Source organism: Oncorhynchus gorbuscha, linkage group LG08, assembly GCF_021184085.1.
Source record: "Oncorhynchus gorbuscha isolate QuinsamMale2020 ecotype Even-year linkage group LG08, OgorEven_v1.0, whole genome shotgun sequence".
NCBI lineage: Eukaryota > Metazoa > Chordata > Actinopteri > Salmoniformes > Salmonidae > Oncorhynchus > Oncorhynchus gorbuscha.
The window spans coordinates 34094841-34118808 of NC_060180.1; the positions used below are offsets into that span (position 1 = coordinate 34094841).

At 42.6% G+C, this 23968-nt stretch overlaps 1 protein-coding gene across 4 annotated transcripts in view; it reads right to left on the reverse strand.

Moving 5' to 3' along the window:
* Positions 1-675: 675 nt before the first annotated feature.
* The window catches only part of LOC124041520 (fizzy-related protein homolog), a 34269-nt gene continuing 10976 nt past the window's right edge, over positions 676-23968 (reverse strand). The window contains exons 1-14 of one of the 4 annotated variants that reach the window (XM_046359203.1): positions 18910-19048; positions 17092-17309; positions 16937-17007; positions 12126-12254; positions 11943-12006; positions 11717-11847; positions 11446-11528; positions 11096-11279; positions 8398-8463; positions 6437-6539; positions 6006-6190; positions 5431-5664; positions 2573-2770; positions 676-2382 (exon numbers count right to left, since the gene is read on the reverse strand). In XM_046359203.1, the coding sequence (XP_046215159.1) occupies positions 2341-2382; positions 2573-2770; positions 5431-5664; positions 6006-6190; positions 6437-6539; positions 8398-8463; positions 11096-11279; positions 11446-11528; positions 11717-11847; positions 11943-12006; positions 12126-12254; positions 16937-17005 (1488 nt within the window). In that variant the 5' untranslated portion in view covers positions 17006-17007; positions 17092-17309; positions 18910-19048 and the 3' untranslated portion in view covers positions 676-2340. Of the gene's footprint in view, positions 2383-2572; positions 2771-5430; positions 5665-6005; positions 6191-6436; positions 6540-8397; positions 8464-11095; positions 11280-11445; positions 11529-11716; positions 11848-11942; positions 12007-12125; positions 12255-16936; positions 17008-17091; positions 17310-18909; positions 19049-23968 lie in introns of those variants that run through there. The other 3 variants (XM_046359201.1, XM_046359204.1, XM_046359205.1) reach the window with 3 other exon arrangements.

Sequence of the window (23968 nt, forward strand, 5' to 3'; positions counted from 1 at the left end):
GAAACAATATTGTTGAAAATCTTAAGCGTTTGAAGGACTAGTTTAAGCAGAAGCTCCATATTTCTCACAATTCCTCAGTCCTTTCACACATGTGAACACTGAAGGGGTGGGAGCTAGGGCACTAGCTCAAGAGGGCTCTGAATGGTCAGTGTGTGTGCAGGCACATTCAACCCATTCAACGAATCCACCTACGTTTTTTATGCAACCATTAGTTCAATCAAATATCACAGGGCTGGATCAAAAGTTTGCACAAACTGCAGCCTTCCAGAACTGGAGTTGTCCACCACTTGCCTGATCTTGGTGTGGAAATGGAACAGAGGTGTGGATGAAAGGCTGCTGTAGAAGAGAAGACTGGTGCCCTCTGGTGCTTCTTTTGTATTAGGACAGCTTTACAATAGCCATCTCACACTGGACTTCAGTTTCTGGTACAATAACATGTGATGAAACCCACCAGAAAAACAGTAATGAAACCCACCAAAAAACTGAACTACTGCTGCTCCATTTCACACATCCCTTTCAGTCCTGGCAGAATCTCTCGGTCTACATGCAGAATCTGCCCACGGGAGATTAACGGTATGATAGTCATCAACACATACAGCAGTTAAAGCTCTTTAGCAAGAATGATGTCTCTCTCAGGGGTCTATTCAACACTACGCCAATCATACACGCTCTGCATTCCCTCTCGTACACACACACTTTATATTGCAAACAGATAATAGCATACACTCGAAAATAGTGATGTGATCACTTAATTTTTTTCTCAGTACAGAAATATTTTTTGACCTTCATAACATTCTTTATGCATTTCAATTTGGCAGCATTCTTTGTTTTGTTTCTGTGTCATAAAATAATAAAGTACAAACGCTTAGCTAGGACTGGCGCTAGTATATACACTGTACAGGTCAGCATTCAATCTTTCAACTATCAGATAATAATCATCTCTCAGAATAATATACACATGCTGTGTGTACTGGACACTTTTACACAGCTCAAAATAAATAGCACTCATTCAAAGACGGCACACAAGGTCACTCAAAACCCACATTCAAACTGAGAAAATGAAAAAAGGTACCACCACAAGAATCAAACAAAGAAATGCTGAGAAAAAAAAATACCCTCGATTAAATGTCTTTATACCGCAGACAGACACACATAGCACAATGTAACCATCAAGGCCTTTAAGAGACCATGAATGTTTTTCCCTTTTCTTTAAAGCGCATTTCAGTTACTGCTACACCCAGGAAAAAAATTACAATTTAAATATTTTTCAGGTTTAATCCTGTGTAAGTATAAATTCCAATGTGTATGCCGAGTTTTTTTAACCTATGTTCCCAAATACTACTTGCTCGCTATCAGACTGAGTGCAATGACATTTTCTTAGAACTAAAGACACCAAAAATTGTAATTTGTCTCTGTAAATGTAGGTTAACCTACATATATCCATGCAAGTGATTACTGAGTACTGATACTTTGGTTAAAAATTAAAAAAGACAATTAACTGGCAAAACAACACAATTTACAGAGAAAAACTGTAAGTGATTCTATGTAGTTTAGTATTTGGCCACTGCTCAAATTTCAAAACGACAACTGCAGATTTGTTTTCTAATTAAAAAATGTAAGATTTCCACCATTATTGACACGCGTCACACAATTAACTTAAAAATTCTTTTTTTTTACCGTGTGAATAAATTAGAATGGTCTACAACATGTATAAAAAAAAGGTACAGGACAGCTCACCCTGAAGTCAAAGCATGTCACACATTTTCATACCTCGTGAGGCAAAAAAATATTTGACATACTTTCATTTTAAGATGTAAACTATCCCTTTATAAGGCAGGCACAAACAAAACTTTCAGGCTCTTCAGGCTGAAGAGTCCGACACGCAACATTCACTCACACAGGAAACAAAACAAAGTCTGCTGTTGCACACTGGCGACGTTACGTGATAAACAATAAATAAAACATTTTAAAAAAGGACAAACTTCATATTTGGCAGGTATGCACAGTCTGTCTGTAAACAAAACAGAATCACTTGGGGAAGCTAACATCCCAGAATCCTCCTCTTCCAGGGAAAATCACCAATTGTACTATATGGGGGTGTGGCCTTGTAATGTCACACTGGTTGTGATGGGTGTTGTGAGGATAGGATTTATTCCACTGGAATATTGACTCCCATCTATCGGCTTGACGACCTGGCCTTGGGTATTTGAAAGGACCATAGGCTACCAGAGGCCGGGGAGGACATAAGGGGTAGAGAAAGGGGAGTTGTTTTTTTTAGAATGAAATCCAGTGTGCTGGTTCACCCCCTTGTTCCCTTGTTGGACACAAGCTTCCCTCTGGCTACCGGATCCTGGTAAACAGGTTCAGAACAGATACGGACTCCTGCAGAGGAAGAGAGCAGGGGTCAGTTCTCTAACACACTAGAATTCTCTACACCAGTGTTTCCCAAATGAGACACTGGTTTTGCTTATTGGGTTGTATTGGTAACAAAATTATTTAAAAACAGGTAGACTTTAAGTGGGGCACAGGCAGCACAAAATCAATGTCACCAGTCAATGAGGTGCGGGGTTACCTTGGTGGACCTCATCTTGCTGAAGACGTTCCAGAAGCGCAGGGTCTCGTCTCCGGCGCCTGTCACGATGGCCTCTCCGTCAGGGGACATGGCCAGGTAGAGCACTCTGTAGGAGTGGCCTGTGAGTTTCGCCACCTGTGTGAGAGAGGGGTACTTCCACACCAAGATCTGGTTCTGGGAGTAACCGTGTGTGCTCACCTGGAAGTAAAAATAATAGTGACAAATGCTTAAAGGGGATAATCCACCCAATTTTGTGAAAGACTATGTTCAGTAAAACATTTCCCCCCCATGATTTAACTTCTAAGTGGTCGGTCTGAAATAAAGAAATCTAGTAGGAATGTGTCATAGCTACATGTTCTCGTTACTGGAGATCGGGTTATGGCCCATCACGTTTCATAATTACTTGGGGCTGGATTCACAAAACATTAAGAAAAAAAAGTTTAAGGAAAAATTCAAGTTCCTAAGATAGTTCATTCTTAGGAACTTCGTAAATACCTTATGTGGCATTGACATTGGTGACGTGCTTGAACCCAATCCCCCGTCGGGGGAATGGCAAGTGACGCCACTGTAAAAAACAAAAATAGTGGTTCGACATCAAGTCGGCTGCTAAGAAGAGGGGAGCTGAGAGACCATTCATGGGGGCCAGCTGGAGGAGAAGGTGTTGTCCATGATAAGAGAGATGGTGGTAGAGGGACTGCACGAACGGTAAGTTAGCTGATGTAAACTCACCCCATTCCGTACAAATGTTCGCAACCGCGACATTCAAACGAGGCTACACAGAAAACTAATGGGACTGTGTTGACTTCAACATCTGGGGTGTGAACTGTGTTTCTATTCAAGGGTTGATTGACATGGTAATGGACATTAGTATTGGAGAAAAGTTGAAAAAAATGGACCCTCCGTTACATTATGACGTGTCATGCCGTAACGTACAGCACGCATAAAGCTACTATTTCTGTCTTACAATCTCTCTCCACCAGGTTTAGCACTTCTCTCATCGTTTAAAAACAAGAAATGGACAGTGACAGGGGTATATTTTGCGTCGTCACTGCAAGCGATCACGACTCAAAAAAATGGTTTACTTATGAAGATCACTTTTAGCGCCATCCTAAAAACCCGATTCAAATTCGACACAAACCTTCAAATAGGTATGTAATCACACATTATATAAACTCTTTAGTGTTTTATTTACATTTTAGAGGCAAAAAGGTGGACAGATCGAGTGAAAAAAAAGCAATTTTCCCACACAACCTCTCTCCTTACTATCATGCATTAGTTTCGCTACCCGACGGGGCTCATTGCCTGCTTGAATTATGCAGAAACGGGCAGCGTTTAGGTCATGTCATTTATTTTGTTGGAAAGGGGAAAAAGTGTGCTTTACAATGGTGTTGATATTACGTTTTTGGTGCGCTAAAATAAGGTCAATTGTACGGACCAAGGCGATATGCAAAAGTGAGTGAGTTTACGTTAGCTAACGCATAACGACATTATAGCCAACATAGCTAACCTTAGCCAAGTTCTTCTTTGCCATTTGACGAGCTAACACTAGCTTTTTAACACTTCTACAATATGGTAATATATTGTTAATTACTAGCTAGCTAGATAACTAATTGAACGCACTTCATCTTTCTTGCCGAATGTAAATGTCCGGTAGCCAACTGTGTCTGTGACGCTAGAAAAGGTTAATTAATGGTTCCAACAGTATCCACTCGTCACAAGACACGCATTTAGCTGTTCTAAAGTGAAGTACATTTCCAAGAAGAAATCCTAGAACATTATTTTCAAGTATTAGTGTGTAAAGGGTCTGAATACTTATGTAAATGTGATATTTCAGTTTTATTATATATATATATATATATTAGAAAAAGCTTCTAAACCCGTTTTTGCTTTGCTTTGTCATGGTGTATTGTGTGTATATTGAGGGACACACACATTTTTTTTACACACAATACACCATGACAAAGCAAAACAGAGACTTGTCCCTAGCAAACTTTTGCATAGGTGAACCTTATCCCCAGCCTATGAGCAGGTTTATGCCTTCAAATGAGTTGATTCAGCTATTTCTGCCACACCAGTTGCTGACATGTTTATAAAACAGAGCACACAGCCATGCAATGTCCATAAACAAACCAATGGCAGCCTTATTGAAGTGACTTTCAACCGGGAGGTCCGTGGGGCGACGCACAATTGGCCTAGCGTCGTCCGGGTTAGGGTTTGGCCGGTAGGGATATCCTTGTCTCATCGCACACCAGCGACTCCTGTGGCGGGCCGGCCGCACGCTAAAAAAGGTCGCCAGGTGCACGGTGTTTCCTCCGACACATTGGTGCAGCTGGCTTCCGGGTTCGATGCGCGCTGTGTTCAGAAACAGTGCAGCTTGGTTGGGTTGTGTTTCGGAGGACGCATGACTTTCGACCTTCGTCTCTGCCGAGCCCGTGCGGGAGTTGTAGAGAAGAGACAAGATAGTACCACGAAATTGGAGAGAAAAGGGGGGTAAAATTCAACAAAAAAAATAACACAGCACGCATTCAACCCGGAAGCCAGCCAACCCTGTGCACCTGGCGACCTTAGTTGTGCACTGTGCCCTGGGCCCGCCACAGGAGTCGCTTGAGACAAGGATATCCCTACCGGCCAAACCCTCCATAACCCGGATGACGCTAGGCCAATTGTGCGTCGCCCCACAGACCTCCCGGTCATGGCCGGCTGCGACAGAGCCTGGGCGCGAACCTAGTGTCTCTGGTGGCACAGCTAGCGCAGCAGTGCCCTAGGCCATTGCGCCACCCGGGAGACCCCATTTCATAATCATTTGTTGGTCAGGTTTCCCAAAGAATGAACTCAAAAAGCACCCACTAGCTACGTACCAGTTCATTGGTGTGTTTGGACCAGGCCAGGTTGCACACCTGGGATCCGGTGTCGGTGCACTGCAGGGGCTGGCCCGTCAAGGTGTTCCAGAAGCGGATACAGCGGTCGGCTGTGCCCCCTCCAGATGCCAGCAGGCCGTGCTGATGGGGGGACCAAGCAATGGCCTTCACCGCAGCCAGGTGCTCTGTGTACTGCTGCACCGGGAGAAGACTGGAGTGGTTCCATACCAGTAGCTATGGGGAGGGGGAAGGATTGTTAGTTTTCTAGGAAAATAATGCTATAGGATAAGGATAAAAGCAGTCGTGTAGTTAATCAAGAGAGGGTTTAACTATTGTGAGATGGGATAGGTCAGACTGCAGGTTTGTGTTTCTGTGTGCGTCTTGTAATTACACCGATACCAGTAGTTGGTTGGTCTGTGCTGTGCAGGGCTGAGGTCAATTCCATTTAAAATTAGTCCATTTAGAATATAGACCAAATTCTAAATTTTCCTCATCGAAAAACGTTGGAGAATCAGAATTTCAATGTACTTCCTGATTTCAAATGGCATTGACTGGTGCCTTGTCTGTGCATGTACCTTGTTGTCGTTTCCCCCCGAGGCAAGCAGCTGATGGTCTGTGCTCCACTTGAGGCCGCAGACTTCCTGTCTGTGTCCCTGGAGACGGCGTTCTGACTGGAGGGGTGGGGCTCGGATGTCCCTCTGCAGGATCACCCTATCACGACTGCCCGACGATAACTGGTCGGCATTCCACGCCAACGCACCTAGAGAAAGTTTGCAAATAAATGATATTCAAATCATACAAAACAGTTGAAATGCACTCAATTTTCATAGCTGTTTTGACTAAACGCTAAATGTTTACATGAAGCCATAGCAATATAATTAATAGATATTGTATTCTGTATCAATCTATTTCTATGGTGCATCACTACTGTTCCTCTCTCTAAGGAGAAGCTGTCCTGTTCTCTCTGTAAGACGGGCAGCATCAGTCTCAGTCTACACCCACTCACCCACTCTGGCTGTGTGTCCCTCCAGTACAGACAGCTTCTTCCCTGCTGCCGCATCCCAGATCTGTACATAGCCCTTATGAGTCCCCACTGCTACCAGGTTCCCCTGAAACCACACACACACAAATACAATAACCAGACATGGTATCAGGGCAAATCCATCACACCCACTGAAATCTCTAGAAACACATGACTACAACGGGATATAGGGTCGACTAAGGGGCAGAGACATATATTTAGCCAACTTTCAGAATTTATTTCATTCAGTTATATAGCATTGTTTAGACATTACTCATGTAATGGTAATAGGGTGCAAACAATGGCTGCCATAGAATGTTGTAGTGTCCTGTACAGTGCATTCGGAAAGTATTGAGATCCCCTTACTTTTCCGACATGTTGTTACGTTACAGCCTTATTCTAAAATGGATTAAACAAATGTTTCCTCAATCTACACACAATAGCCCATAAGGAAAAAGTGAAAACAGGTTTAGACATTTTTGCAAATGTATAAAAAAATAAGACATAAATACCTTATCAACACAAGTATTCAGACCCTTTGCTATGAGACTCGAAATTGATCTCGAGTGCATCCTGTTTGCATTAATTATCCTTGAGATGTTTCTACAACTTGACTGGAGTCCCAAAGTTGACAGTGCATGTCAGAGCATAACTCTAGCCATAAAGTTGAAGGAATTTGTCCATGGGCTCCGAGACAGGATTGTGTCGAGGCACACACAACACATTTCTGCCGTATTGAAGGCCCCCACGAACACAGTGGCCTCCATCACTCTTAAATGGAAGAAGTTTGGAACACCAAGACTCTTCCTAGAGCTGGCCGCCCGGTCAAACTGAGCAAATCAGGGGAGAAGAGACTTGGTCAGGGAGGTGACCAAGAACCCGATAGCCACTCTGACAGAGTTCCAGAGTTCCTCTGTGGAGATGGGAGAACCTTCCAGAAGGACAACCATCTCTGCAGCACTCCATCAAGCAGGCCTTTATGGTAGTGTCCAGACGGAAGCCACTCCTCAGTAAAAGGCACATGGCAGGTCACTTGGAGTTACCAAAAGGTACCGAAAAACACTCAGACCATGAGAAACAAGATTATCTGGTCTGAATGGCAAGTGCCACATCTGGAAGAAACCTGGCGTCATGCCTACAGGTGGTTGCAGTGTGGTTGCAGCGTCATGCTGTGGGGAAATTTTTCAGTGGCAGGGACTGGGAGACTAGTCAGGATCAAGGCAAAGATGAACAGAGCAAAGTAAAGAGAGATCCTTGATGAAAACCTGATCCAGGGTGGTTAGGACCTCAGTCTGGGGCGAAGGTTCACCTTCCAACAGGACAATGACCCTAAGCACACAGCCAAGACACTGCAGGACTGGCTTCTCTGAATGTCCTTGAGTGACCCAGCCACAGCCCAGACTTGAACCCGATCGAACACCTCTAGAGAGACCTGAAAATAGCTGTGCCGCAACGCTCCTCATCCAACCAGACAGAGCTTGAGAGGATCTGCAGAGAAGAATGGGAGAAACTCCCCAAATACAGGTGTGCCAAGTAGCGTCATACCAAAGAAGAATTGAGGCTGTAATCGCTGCCAAAGGCACTTCAACTACTTTGAAGTGCCCCTCATCGATCTACAAATACCCCATAATGACAAAGCAAAAACAGGTTTTTATATATGTTTGCAAATCAGTTAAAAATTTCTTTAAAAAAAAATGTAAATATCACATTTCATACCCTTTACTCAGTACTTTCTGAGTAAAGGGTGTGAAATGTGATATTTACATTTTTTTTAAAGAAATTTTTGAATATGGGTGTAACATAATAAAAAGGTATGAATACTTTCTGAATGCACTGAAAATGCATCATAATGCAAAGTCTCAATGTCCCAACTCTATAAACACAGTACATGGCTTTGATAAGGGGTATACATGAGAACATATCGGAGGCAAAGTAGACAGACACACCCTCTCTGACCAGCCCACTGACGTGACAGAGTCCCCCTCCACTGACAGGTCACACAGACGAGTCACCTGGAGACCAAAAGATATAATTGATATATTGTCAATTACCAACTCATGAAAGAGCTTACACATGAAAGAGCTTACAAAAGGCCTTTGAGATAAATGGAAACATCAAATAGTAGGCCGTTTCTCGCGGTGAGAAGGTGGTCACTGATTTCAGTGTATCAAATAGTAACTTTCATGATTTTTTATTTTTTTTATTGTTGCTGAAAACCAGATGTTCCGGCTTAGTTATAGTGAAACATGTCAATTCTGGCCTCATTTTGACAGTTTGTTGCAAAAGTGACACATTATGGTCTTTTAATAGTAAATCTAGCCAGGATTTTATCATACATGTCAAGCGGTGCAGTTCCAGCTCTGTCTGTCCGTGGCCTCTCTTTCACGGTGCGCACTGTCACTGTGACCGTTTCCATCTTGTCCAGCTGTGTCTAACATTTCACGTAAATCCTGTTTCATGTCTGCATCGAAGTAGCGGTCCTTGTACCGATCATCTAGCATGGTGGCAACACAGTAAAGAGACTCAGAGAATGCCACCAAATCGCTTGTTCACAGCCTCAAGTACTTTTGTAAGTTAACCCCACAGTCTGTCGGCAGTTTTGTTGAGCAGGCGTTTCAATGACATGACAGAGGGTATCACATCTGCTGCAGGCGCAATTGAGCTTATTTCTTTAGTCCGTTGTTCGAATGGTGCTAGGAGTGTGTTCATGTTTCCAAGTTTCAAACATGTTCTCAAATGCCATTGAAATGGCAGCAGCGGTATGAGAACCAGCACATTCTTGAGCATGCAATAAATACGGCTTTCAAATCAAATCAAATGTATTTATATAGCCCTTCGTACATCAGCTGATATCTCAAAGTGCTGTACAGAAACCCAGTCTAAAACCCCAAACAGCAAGCAATGCAGGTGTTGAACCACGTTGGCTAGGAAAAACTCCCTAGAAAGGTCAGTATGATATCCTCGTTTACCAACTGTGCTGTCAGACTCCATGCTCATGGGGCTGACGTCGCTGGTCCAGATGTCAGATGTGAAGCGAACAACAGTGATGCACATGGATGTGAATTTCAACAATACTGTGTAACTCTGGTAGGGCAACATCTGAAAAATAGTGTGTACCAGGGCTCGAACAGTCAGAGAAAGCCAACATAATCCACAACAGGACGGTTGATTGTCAAGGGCAATGAATTCCATTATCTTGGCGTTAAATGAAGTTCGCCTCTGTGTTGTCTCGCTGAAATGTTCTTACTCTTTCAAAGGACAAGCTCGACTTGAACTTGTTTAGTTGTTGGAAGTGTCCGTTGAGAATTTCTCTGCTTTTGTTCTGTGTAGCGCTGTATTTTTCATGGATATATAGGTATGCATGTCAGCTTTGACATTGGATTTGGCGTTGGCGTTAAACTAGACATCAGGCCAATGTTGGGATTTTTAGCTAATATCGGCCGATTCCGAAATGCTCACCGATATATTGTGCATCCCTACAAGTAAGTGAAAGAAATAGGTTGATTATGTTTTCATATGGGTATATCTCTATTTTTATTTTATTTTATTTTAGCTTTATTTAACCAGGCAAGTCAATTAAGAACAAATTCTTATTTTCAATGATGGCCAGGGGCAGAACAACAGATTTGTACCTTGTCAGCTCGGGGGTTTGAACTCGCAACCTTCCGGTTACTAGTCCAACACTCTAACCACTAGGCTACCCTGCCGCCCCGTAGCACGCACTTGCTCACTTCTGTCATCATGATGTAGCCAAGAATCATATTACCTCTACCTGACACCCTTGGAAACAACTCTTACAATTCCAACTATTGAATTCTGCAAGATACTGTTAATTATACAACTAACTTTTTGGGCCAAGCAGAGATGCTGGAAAAAAATGTTTTGCCCAAGCTACATATGTATAGATCAGTCTGCTAATACTAGTAAAGGCCCAGTTTGTGAAAATATATATATTAAAAAACTAAATTAACATCCATCATAAGAACAAATAGATGACATTAGTGGTCATGTCAACTTGTTGTATTTTCCCCCTGAATGCTATGACCGATTGGTTGCTCAGTCCACTATGACAGTTGGCTCATAATACAATGGCTGTGAGTTCTAATCCCACATGGGGCAGATAAAGCATTTGGAGATAAAAATCTATTTACAATAATCATCTCATACCCAGACACTTCTAATTCTGAAAAGTAAAAGCATACCTGTAAGAGGGGGTTGCCCTGGTAGTAATTGTAGATTTTTACAGTACCCAAGACAAATATGAGTTAATTTGGCCATTGGAAAAAAAGCTACTACGTAATAATGCAATACGGGATGGATTGAATTGAGCCCCTCATGTTCATTTTCAAGGTGATGATCGCACTTCTTCCCAGCACAATATGCAATAAATGGGAGTTTTACATCTCAAACATTATTTTTGCACCCCATAGATATCAGGAATTCGCCACCTTACCACTGTGAGCCAACTGTCCAAAGCCCTATTTACTTGCGATGCGCATTCATTTCATCAGATTAATATTCATGAGCAATTCCCCACACCCACATCTTCTCACCTGAATGATTTTTTTTTTTTGAAGGGGTTGGGCAAAGGCTGAAATTTGGGTTGAGAGTTACCCTTTAATACACAATCACAATCACACACACCTGGCTGGTGCAGGCACTCCACAGGTAGACACAGGTTCCCAGGCCGACACTGAGGACGTTGAGGGAGGACCAGTCCACCAGGTTGAGGTAGAAGTCATCCTGCAGCTCCGGAGCATCCAGCACCTTGAAGGGGATCTTAGAGATCTTACGTGTGGGTTTCCTAGGCGACCGTAACAGCTTCTGACTAGGAGGGAGACAAGGAGGGCTGGATTGCTCATTCAATGTGAAACAGAAGACTCTTCTTCACCAAGAGTAATATCATTAGAATGGAATGAGAGGGAGAGGAGGAATAAAACATCACTGTTGGCCATATAATATAAAATGTATGAGAAAGTGAAGGTGGTGGTTACCTGTTGCTGCTAACAGGAGACAGGGAGTATGGAGAGACAGTTTTGCCATCCTCAGGGAGAGACCGTTTGGCACAGACAGAATACTGTAAACCCACACAAGTGGCATATTGAGAATCAAAAGTTAACATGTTGTAGTACGACTAACAAATATTAAAAGTACGACTAACAAATATTAAAAGTGGCTAACTCCAGCATACAGCACAGCACACTAGTCCTGGTAGTTTTGAAAAAGACGCCATTGCCCCAGAATGTATAAGGGCCTACTACGGACACTAAAGAGGCTCCTCTTGGCAGGGGTTGAGGGCTGGAGGCGGCGATCCTCTGACTGGGGGTCCTGGACCTTCTCTATGCCTGCCCCCAGCAGCTCGTTCTTTAGCAGGGCAGAGTACGCCAGGCCGTCTGCTAAAGGAGAAAAAGTGGAGGACAGGGTGAGCAGACATGCATGAGCAGCACAGATTAAGTGCGTAGGAGACTTTTAAAGGAGTCAAGAGGGTTACCTTTGCTAGTGTCTGTTGTGCCATCCTTTGTCTTCCTGTTCTGATTGTGGGACTTCTCATTCTCCTACACAACATCAACACAGTGATTACATGTGCTGAAACCCAGAAAGTGATTACAATCAACACAGATGTAAAACTTTTGGGCAGAAGACAAAATCCCAGGGTGCATTGCAGGGGACTCACGTTGATGCGGTGGAAGTTGACGCTCCAGTTGGCGCCGGCGCGGGAGGGAATGAAGCGGTCGCCATGTTTGCTTGGTGACGACAGAGGGGAGTTGGTGGGTGTCAGCGCTCGTACTGCATCTATGGCCTTCTTTACAGGGGGGAAGAGCGAAGGATAGTGTAAGACGAGGAAATCGTCAGAGGACACCAATTTTTAAGCCAATTTCCTGCAGTTCTACACATTTCTCCAATGGAGCTGAGCTAAAATGTTTGCAGTTTTAAAGCTAGGGCACTATACACGTTTTATTTTGAGTCGATACCACAGACTTTCAGTCATTGCGCTAATGCTCGCGGCTCCCAAAAACTACCAACTTCCTTCATACTGGACAGACATACAAATTCACGACCTCATCTGCCTCTTGGGAAATAGATAGCCAAAATCCCTTTCAAACACGTTAGGAAAAAATCTAAACAAACTTAGAATTTTGGGTGTAGTTATCCTTTAATGCAAGTGCATTTATTAATGTATTTGTATCGCCATATAATCCACCGAAAAAAGGACCGGTATAAGATTAGGAGATAACAGACTTCAAGGCAATGTGCTGCGTAGGTAGAAGCTTGGCAGCTCAATAAAGTGCCAGAAATGCACACTGGCCATATACTGTTACATTAAGTGTCATGGTATGGTGTTGGGTGTCGTAAAAAACAATTGATGCTATGCCCAAATGTAAAGTGGTGCTAAGAAGTGCCGTGCTAAGAACGTTCAACTCTGTGGTGATGTTAACATTGCACCCCTTTATTGAAGCCGGCAAAATCTGGTGTTTTATATTTGCTCTTTGCAAAGGTTATTCCTCAAGCTCTGTCATTCAAATGTTTATATAGACATACACACACAAAAACAGCAGGTTACAAAATAGCGCTTCTTTTTGATGTATGGGTTGTCATTTGTCAGGGACTGGTCCAAATTCACGTTTCGTCACCCCCATCTTGCCAGCAGTGTGAGAGTAGTGGACACCGTTCACTGGGGGTAGTGTTAACAGGAATCCTTGGGACGTTTAGCATAGGCTAAACCCTAACCTAATCATAAACCTAACCTAACCTTAATCCTTACCATTTCAAAAAGTTAAACTTCAAATTGGGTAGGGACGTCCGAAAGATCCCGCACGGAGTCAACGCCTTGGGCGAGAGGCAGCGCTATGCCAGCTGCAAATGTTGTGATTGTTGTTTTTCCTTTCTAGTGATTACTACCAGAATTCAGTGGCCCATGTCGTTGTTTTCCAGCTGGCTAGTAGGAGGCAGCGCAGTCTTCAGATAATTATTTGCTGGAATCTGTGCAGTTTATCCTTTCAATAGAGTAACAGTTTTTCTATTTAAAAAAATGTCTTCTGGTGCTCCTAAATTTTACGTGGTGCTTACATTAATGTTCTTTCCTCAAATTTAAGAAATCAGCTTTGAATATCTTTGTTTGTGCTTGAAAACAGCACTATCATTTCATATTTTTTTGGTCCAGCTATAATAAAAATATCAGCAGATACTGTATAAGTCAGTGAAACCCATATCGGTGGGGGTTTACACAACACACAGAGATGGGCAGCCTCTCGCAGACAGTCTGAGCACTGATGGAGGGATTGTGCATTCCTGGTGTAACTCGGGCAGTTGTTGCTGCCATCTTGTACCCGTCCCACAGGTGTGATGTTCAGATGCACCGATCCTGTGCAGGTGTTGTTACACGTGGTCTGCCACTGCGAGGACGATCAGCTGTCCATCCTGTCTCCCTGTAGCGCTGTCTTAGGCGTTTCACAGTACGGACACTGCAATTTATTTCCCTAGCCACATCTGTAGTTCCCATGCCTCCTTGCAGCATGCCTAAGGCACGTTCACGCAGATGAGCAGGGACCCTGGGCATCTTTCTGGTGGTGTTTTTCTGAGTCAGTAGAAAGGCCTCTTTAGTGTCCTATGTTTAAGCTGTAAGTAAGTGTCCTAAGTAAGCTGTTAGTGTCTTAACGACCATTCCACAGGTGCATGTTCATTAATTGTTCATGGTTCATTGAACAAGGATGGGAAACAGTCTAAACCCTTTACAATGAAGATCTGTAAAGTTTGAAAGACAGGGTCCTGAAAAAGGTACGTTTCTTTTTCTGCTGAGCACACACAAACACACAGTGCCTTCGGAAAGTATTCATACATACCCCTTGACATTTTCCCATTGTTTGGCCTTAATCTAAAATAGATTTGTTTTAAATCCCCTCAATCTACACACATTACCCCATAATGACAAAAAACAGACTTTTTTGCTAATTTATTAAAAATAAACTGAAATATCTAATTTACATAAGTATTCAGACCTTTACTCAGTACTTTGTTGAAGCACCTTTTGCAGCAATTACAGCATCACATATTCTTGGGTATGACACTACAAGCTTGGCACACCTGTATTTGGAGAGTTTCTCTTATTCTTCCCTGCAGATTCTCACAATCTCCGTCAGGTTGGATGTGGAGCTTTGTTGACACAGTTATTTTAAGGTCTCCCCAGAGACCTTCGATAGGATTCAAGTCCAGGCTTTGGGTCACTCAAGGACATTCAGAGACTTTTCCTGAAGCCACTCCTAAGTTGTCTTGGCTGTGTGCTTAGGGACGTTGTCCTGTTGGAAGGTGAACCGTTGAGGTCTGAGGCCCTGAGCACTCTGGATCAGGTTTTCATCAAGGATCTCTGTACTTTGCTCCGTTCATCTTTCCAGCAATTCTGACAAGTGTCCCAGTACCTGCATCTGAAAAACATCCCCACAGCATGAGGCTGCCACCACCATGATTCACTGTAGAGATGGTGCCAGATTTCCTTTAGAAGTGACACTTGGTATTCAGGCCAGAGTTCAATCTTGGGTTCATCAGACTGAAGAATCTTGTCTATAGGTGCCTTTTGGCAAACTCAAAGCGGGCTGTCATGAGCCTTTTACTGAGGTGTGGCTTCTGTCTGGTCACTCTACCATAAAGGCCTGATTAGTGGGGTGCTGCAGAGATGGTTGTCCTTCTTGAAGTTTCTCCCATCTCCACAGAGGAACTCTAGAGCTCTGTCAGAGTGACCATCGGGTTCTTGGTCACCTCCCTGACCAAGGCCCTTCTCTCCAGATTGTACAGTTTGGCAGGGCGGCCAGCTCTCGGAAGAGTCTTGGTGATTCCAAACTTCTTCCATTTAAGAATGGAGGCCACTGTGTTCTTGGAGACCTTCAATGATGCAGACATTTTTTGGGAACCTTCCCTAGATCTTTTTTATTTGTTTTATTTCACCTTTATTTATGCAGGTAGACTAGTTGAGAACAAGTTCTCATTTGCAACTGCGACCTGGCCAAGATAAAGCATAGCAGTGTGAACAGACAACACAGAGTTACACATGGAGTAAACAATTAACAAGTCAATAACACAGTAGAAAAAAAGAGTCTATATACATTGTGTGCAAAAGGCATGAGGAGGTAGGCAAATAATTACAATTTTGCAGATTAACACTGGAGTGATAAATGATCAGATGGTCATGTACACGTAGAGATATTGGTGTGCAAAAGGGCAGAAAAGTAAATAAATAAAAACAGTATGGGGATGAGGTAGGTCAAATTGGGTGGGATATTTACCGATAGACTATGTACAGCTGCAGCTATCGGTTAGCTGCTCAGATAGCAGATGTTTGAAATTGGTGAGGGAGATAAGTCTCCAACTTCCAACGATTTTTGCAATTCGTTCCAGTCACAGGCAGCAGAGAACTGGAACGAAAGGCGGCCAAATGAGGTGTTGGCTTTAGGGATGATCAGTGAGATACACCTGCTGGAGCGCGTGCTACGGGTGGGTGATGCCATCGTGACCAGTGAACTGAGATAAGGCGGAGCTTTACCTAGCATGGACTTGTAGATGACCTGAAGTCAGTGGGTCTGGCGACAAATATGTAGCGAGGGCCAGCCGACTAGAGCATACAGGTCGCAGTGGTGGGTGGTATAAGGTGCTTTAGTAACAAAACGGATGGCACTGTGATAAACTGCATCCAGTTTGCTGAGTAGAGTGTTGGAAGCTATTTTGTAGATGACATCGCCGAAGTCGAGGATCGGTAGGATAGTCAGTCTTACTAGGGTAAGTTTGGCGGCGTGAGTGAAGGAGGCTTTGTTGTGGAATAGAAAGCCGATTTTAGATTGGAGATGTTTGATATGAGTCTGGAAGGAGAGTTTACAGTCTAGCCAGACACCTAGGTACTTATAGATGTCCACATATTCTAAGTGGGGTTATCACCTCAGCCACGCTCAAAATAGCCCTTTAAATCGTGGCCATCAAAATATTTGCATTTAGAATTATTGGTGGCGCAATGACTGGGCTTACAAAAGCATGTTTCACTCCAGTAGCACATTTCTGATGAGCTGCTCTCGCTCTGTTTGACAGGAGATAGGCTATTCCGCTCCACAAACTAGGCTGTGTGATAAATGAGATACATGACAACTAACGAAAATACACACACGCGCCAATTTAATTCCACCAAATTATGCAAATTAACCTGTACACTGAAGCGTTAACATCACCAGTATCTCTGGATAGATTACCTTCACCCCATGTCCCATCAATTGAACTAAAACTCACTCTCCAAATCCCTGAACATTCTGTGGTCAGCTAAGTGTGTGCCAAGCGATTCATACAGGAATACATTTAGACACCATCTTGAGGTTCGAATTCTAAGATATTTGCAAGATGTAAACAAGGGAACATCATACCATCTCAATACAGAATGATATTGGACAACACAAGCCAATGCAGAATAACAAACAGTACAGACAATACCTTTTAAAAAGTCAATCCACTTACAATAGGGCTGGCATTCTCATTCTGAATGTTGATCTGCCTGAGCAGCCGACACTCATAGTCCTGGTCCATAGCTGTAAAGGAATAGGAAATGATATAGCATTGATTTACATTCAAAAATATCATAGCTACACTACTGACCAAAAGTATGTGGACACCTGCTTGAACACCTCATTCCAAAATCATGGAGTTGGTCACCCCTTTGCTGTCACAACAGCTACCACTCTTCTGGGAAGGCTTGCCACTAGATATTGGAACATTGCTGCAGGTACTTGCTTCCAATCAGCCACAAGAGCATTCCAATTAATTCCAAAGGTGTTTGATGGGGTTGAGGTCAGGGTTCTGTGCAGGCCTGTCAAGATCTTCCACACCATTTCTGTATGGGGCGGCAGGGTAGCCTAGTGGTTAGGAAGTGGTTAGGAAGGTTGCGAGTTCAAACCTCTGAGCTGACAAGGTACAAATCTGTCGTTCTGCCCCTGAACAGGCAGTTAACCCACTGTTCCTAGGCCGTCATTGAAAATAAGAATTTGTTCTTAACTGACTTGCCTGGTTAAATAAAGGTAAAATAAAAAAATAAAAAATGGGGCCATTAACTTGCTGAAACAGGAAAGGGCCACAAAGTTGGAAGCAAAAAATAGTCTAGAATTTCATTGTATACTGTATCGTTAAGATTTCCCTTCACTGGAAGGCTAATAATTACAATTTTGCAGGAGTTTAGACTTTCTGATGATGAAATTAGAGTAAACCGTAAAACACAGAACTTTGAAAAATGTACGGAGAAAAAATGGAATTTGGAAAAAAATTAAACGGATTTCATAGGGCCATACATCACCACTCCAGCCGACACTTGGCATTGCGCATGGTGATCTTAGCTAGTGTGCAGATGTTCTACCATGGAAACCCACATCATGAAGCTCCCAACAAACAGTTCTTCTTCCAGACGCAGTTTTGGAACTCGGTAGTGAGTGTTGAAACCGAGAACAGACCATTTTTTTAACTACAGCCCTGGGCAGTCCTGTTCTGTGAGCTTGCGTGGCCTACCACTTCACGGCTGTCCGTCGTTGCTCCTAGACCTTTCCACTTCACAGCACATACAGTTGACCGGAGCAGCTTGCTAGAAAGGTGCCACATTGAAAGTCTCAAATATCTTCAGTAAGGACATTCTTCTGCCAATGTTTGTCCATGGAGATTGTATGACGGTGTGCTCGATTGTATACACCTGTCAGCAACAGGTGAGGGAGAAATAGCCAAATACTCTCATTTGAAGGCGTGTCCACATACTTTTGTATATATAGTGCACTTGTCAGCTGCATATTATGCATATCCTATGTGATACTGGGCCTTGCCTTAATGATGTAGATTAATTCAATACTTTAGTTCCAAAGCACTGTTTGGTTTTCTGTCAATTGTACCTAGCTGTTCGGGTTGTTTTGTGTGGAGACTTGAATAGCTGGCGCACTAATCTCGCTGGCTGTAAATGAACTTATCCTATGCAGCAGGGGTAACTTTAGGTCTTCCTTTCCTGTGGTGGTCCTCACGAGAGCCAGTTTCATAATAGAGCTATATGCAACTGCTTCTGTCGTACATAATCAGAAAACTGTTGGCGTAGCTTACTGATGTTGTTCTCTCTAAACTAAGCCCGATGGTTTATGTTACAATTTTAATTGGCAGAAAACTCATGTTTAGATCTCTAGTTCAAGAATGATTGAACTAGCTCGCCATATTAATAGTTCTCGACTTGAGCCAATATGAAAGCCACTTTCAAACACCGTCCAAAAATACAATTATTCGACGACACTAAAGCCACTGATTGTAGAAAGCTAACTACAATTACCACGATAAAGCCATGCTAGTCATAAATCACAACTGTTCCTTTCGCTGACCAGTAACGTTAGTACCGCGCTAACGTTAGCAACCTATCAATCTCCAAACGTTCGAACTTGTTTCTCACACAAACATTTTTCAAATGGACCTACCGTGCAGCGTGAAAGACTCTCAGTTATGCACTGAATCGGAGATTTGTCTGGCGAGATTTATGTGGAGAAAAAATACATATTCTTTATTCTCCAGCCCAGAAAGAGACGAATGTTTTCACCAACACACACTTGACCGGGATTCGCAAAGGAACATGGGAAAAACGCGGTGACGTCACTTTTTTCGAATCACACATTTTGCGTTGTCAAGGGAACAGACATGCAGAAGTGATTCTGACGAGTCATGGGTAACTGCATACATGAATGGGGTGTGTCTGACAGTGGGTGTGTCAACAGAAGTGGGAGGATCAACATAAGTAGGTGTAAAGAAAAGTATATAGTAAAGGAATCAAAGTGACATAGTAAAGGAATCAAAGTGACATAGTAAAGGAATCAAAGTGACATAGTAAAGGAATCAAAGTGACATTGTAAAGGAATCAAAGTGACATTGTAAAGGAATCAAAGTGACATAGTAAAGGAATCAAAGTGACATAGTAAAGGAATCAAAGTGACATAGTAAAGGAATCAAAGTGACATAGTAAAGGAATCAAAGTGACATAGTAAAGGAATCAAAGTGACATAGTAAAGGAATCAAAGTGACATTGTAAAGGAATCAAAGTGACATAGTAAAGGAATCAAAGTGACATAATAAAGGAATCAAAGTGACATAGTAAAGGAATCAAAGTGACATTGTAAAGGAATCAAAGTGACATTGTAAATATAATAAAACTAAATCAAGTAAAGAAACATGCAGATCAAAGGAAATAAGTTAACTTAGATAGCCTATAGGCATCTATACTGAACAAAAATATAAACTCAACATGACAACTTCAACAATTTCATGAGTTACAGTTCATATAAGGAAATAGGTCAATTGAAGTCAGTTGAAGCTCGCATCCGCTACAAGACCATGGTGCTTGCCTACGGAGCTGTGAGGGGAACGGCACCTCAGTACCTCCAGGCTCTGATCAGGCCCTACACCCAAATAAGGGCACTGCGTTCATCCACCTCTGGCCTGCTCGCCTCCCTACCACTGAGGAAGTACAGTTCCCGCTCAGCCCAGTCAAAACTGTTCGCTGCTCTGGCTCCCCAATGGTGGAACAAACTCCCTCACGACGCCAGGACAGCGGAGTCAATCACCACCTTCCGGAGACACCTGAAACCCCACCTCTTTAAGGAATACCTAGGATAGGCTAAAGTAATCCTTCTCACCCCCTCCCCCCTTAAAATATGTAGATGCACTATTGTAAAGTGGCTGTTCCACTGGATGTCATAAGGTGAATGCACCAATTTGTAAGTCGCTCTGGATAAGAGCGTCTGCTAAATGACTTAAATGTAAATGTAAATGTAAAGAAAGGGAATCAGCTAATTGGGCAGATTTGTTGCCACTCAAGACAGTTTCGCTTTTTGTTAAGCCTAAACCCAACACTTTTCCTAGCCTCATTCTCCTAACCTGCTGCCCATTCTACCTAAACCTAAACCCAACCCCTTTCCTAATCTTAAATTAATTATCTTTAATTCTTCTAACCTGCCAAGTTATTTATCCTAACCCTCTATTCATTTTAGCGTGCTAAGTAGATATCAATAATGATCGCCATTGACTACACCACTGCTGTCATCCTTACCTCCAAGTGTTTATTCAAGTTGGATAACCTTTGGATGCCACCAGCAGTCGCACCATTGGAAGACATAGTTTGGACCGTAGCCTACAAAAGCCTATTCCTGCACTTTTCCCTAGATCCATCAAACACATTTGGTATGTCATCATTGTGGTCTCTGACTTAATGTCAGACTCGCTCACGTTGAACAAATTTAAACTTGCTCTATTTTTCAAAGCTGTTTGAATGTCATTGAGAAAACAGAGAAGTGTCAAAGATGGTTTTTTCACAAGCATCCTTTCTGAATTTAAAAGTAATCCTCAAAGTAATAATCACATTTTTCAAAAGTATCTAATCTGATTATAATATTGTTGCTGGTAATGTAACTGATTACAGTTTTTGCAATCACTTACATGTAATTCGTTACTCTCCAACCCTGTATGGCACAATACATTTCTGTCAATCAAATTTGACCCACATAATCAATTTCGCAATGCCAGTATACCATAAACACTTTTCCAATACATACTGTTCCATTTACAGTAATAAAAAAACAATAGGCTTATCAAGAAGACCATAATAGAATGTAGCATACCGAAATGTATTCATTCCCAGGGTCATCATTTGGGTTCTTGCATTGGAATTATATTGAATTCTGCTTATATCACGCTGTACCACAGTAAACATACGAGTTCAAAAAATGCTTTAGAACAAGAAGTGACAGGCTGAATGGCACGAAATCTCGCAGCGCTCTATCAGCACAATGGACACACTAAAGCAAGATTTTGATTTTAAAAAACAACCAGCTAGATTGTTTCAATCTTAACTTTCCAAATGAGTTGCAGCTTCCTTCATGCTCTGTGAAACTTCCTGAGTAATCTATCATTCCATTCTCCCGAAATCTTCTTATAAGATCCCCCTCAAATGCCAGTTGGATTAGTTGACCTTTGTTCGGGTGTATAGCATGTTTCTTCTGTGCTACCTGAACATGTTTGTCAAAGTGGAAAATTAGTTCTCGCGTGTAGCTCACATGTAGCATGAATCAGCTACCTATGGATGAGTGGCTATGGAGGAACTGAGAATGTCGGAGAAAGAGAGGGACCCTGATGAAGAGCTCCTGCCCTGTCTGACAGATTGACTTTCTCTCTGGCTGTAGGCCTACTGTACAATCGATGCACCCTTTGCTCAAGGCAAACTGCCTTTTCTTACCAAACATCCGCTGACTAGAGACACAATTATTTTCCCATTGTTCATTTGTTGTTCATTGATGACTTATATATTTTGAACATGGCTACTTCTTAATTTCTCAAAGGAAAAACCTCAACCAATTTCTAAAGACTGTTGACATCCAGTGGAAGCGATAGGAACTGCAAGAAGGTCCTTTAGAAATCTGGATTCCCAATGAAAACCATTGAAAGGAGAGTGACCTCAACAACAACAAAACATCTGAATGGTTTGTCCTCGGGGTTTCGCCTGCCAAATAAGTTCTGTTATAGTCACAGACATGATTCACACTGTTTTCTAAACTTCTGTGTGTTTTCTATCCAAATTTACTAATATTATACATATTTTAGCTTCTCGGCATGAGTAGCAGGCAATTAAATGTGGGCACGCTTTTCATCCAAAATTCTGAATGCTGCCCCCTATCCTAGAGAAGTTAAGGATCTCTCTGTATTTTGGTCCACCGTACACAGAAATGCTGATTTTAGGCAGCACTAAAAAGGCAGGGCAGGCCAGGGCTCATGTCTGGAGTATTCGTTGCAGTGTGTAATTCAGTGTAGCTTACAGTAGCTTGTTTTACACCATCCCAGCAGATCAAAAGACTCAGGGCTGAAACAAAATCATTTGGGGCTACAGCTCCAAAAGCTTGAGTCTGGTGATTTAAATATTTTTAAAGTGACCAGTGTTCGTGAAGAGGGCACGACAAAACCTATTCCCCATCCTCAGATCCTCAAAAGGTACTACAGCTGCACCATCGAGAGCATCTTGACAGGTTGCTTCACTGCCTGGTTTGGCAACTGCCCGGCCTCTGACCGCAAGGCACTACAAAGGGTAAGTGCTTACGCCCCAGTACATCACTGGTGCCAAGCTTCCTGCCATTCAAGACCTCTATACCAGGAGGTGTCAGAGGAAGGCCATAAGAATTGTTAAAGACTCAAGCCACCCTAGTCATAGACTGTTCTCTCTTCTCCCACACGGAAAGCGGTACTGGAGTGCCAAGTTTAGGTCCAAGAGGCTTCTTAACAGCTTCCACCCGAAGCCATAAGACTCCTGAACATCTAATCAAATGGCTACCCAAACTATTTGCATTCCCCCCTTTTACACTGGTGCTACTCTCTGTTATTATCTATGCATAGTCACTTTAATACCTCCTACATGTACATATTATTCAACAAAAAGTTCATTTGTGGAATTTATTTCCTTCTTAATACATTTGAGCCAATCAGTTGTGTTGTGACAAGGTAGGGGTGGTATACAGAAGATATAATTGCCATAATTGGTAAAAGACCAAGTCCATATTATGGCAAGAACAGCTCAAATAAGCATAGAGAAATGACAGTCCATCATTACTTTAAGACATGAAGGTCTGTCAATCCGGAAAATTTCAAGAACTTCGAAAGTTTCTTCAAGTGCAGTTGCAAAAACCATCAAGCTCTATCATGAAACTGGCTCTCATGAGGACCGCCACAGGAAAGGAAGACGCAGAGCTACCTCTGGTAATTAAAGTTAATTGCACCTCAGATTGCAGCCCAAATAAATGCTTCACAGAGTTCAAGTTCAGATACATCTCAACATCAACTGTTCAGAGGAGACTGTGTGAATCAGGCCTTCATAGTTGAAATGCTGCAAAGAAACCACTACTAAAGGACACCAATAATAAGAAGAGACTTGCTTGGGATAAGAAACACCAGCAATTAGATTGGTCGAAATCTGATCAGTCAAAATTTATGATTTATGGTTCCAACCGCCATCTGTTTGTGAGACGCAGAGTAGGTGAACGGATGATCTCCGCATGTGTGGTTCCCACAGTGAAGCGTGGAGGAGAAGGTGTGATGGTGTGTGGGTGCTTTGCTGGTGACACTGTCTGTGATTTATTTAGAATTCAAGGCACACTTAACCAGTGTGGCTACCACAGCTTTCTGCAGTGATACGCCATCCCATCGGTTTTGCTCTTAGTGGGACTATCATTTGTTTTTCAACAGGACAATGACCCAGAACACACTTCCATGCTGTGTAAGGGCTATTTGACCAAGAAGGAGAGTGATGGAGTGCTGCATCAGATGACCTGGCCTCCACAATCACCCGACCTCAACCTAATTGAGATGGTTTGGGATGAGTTGGACCGCAGAGGGAAGGAAAAGCAGTCAACAAGTGCTCAGCATATGTGGGAACTCCTTCAAGACTGTTGGAATAGTATTCCTCATAAAGCTGTTTGAGTAAATGCCATGAGTTTGCAAACCTGT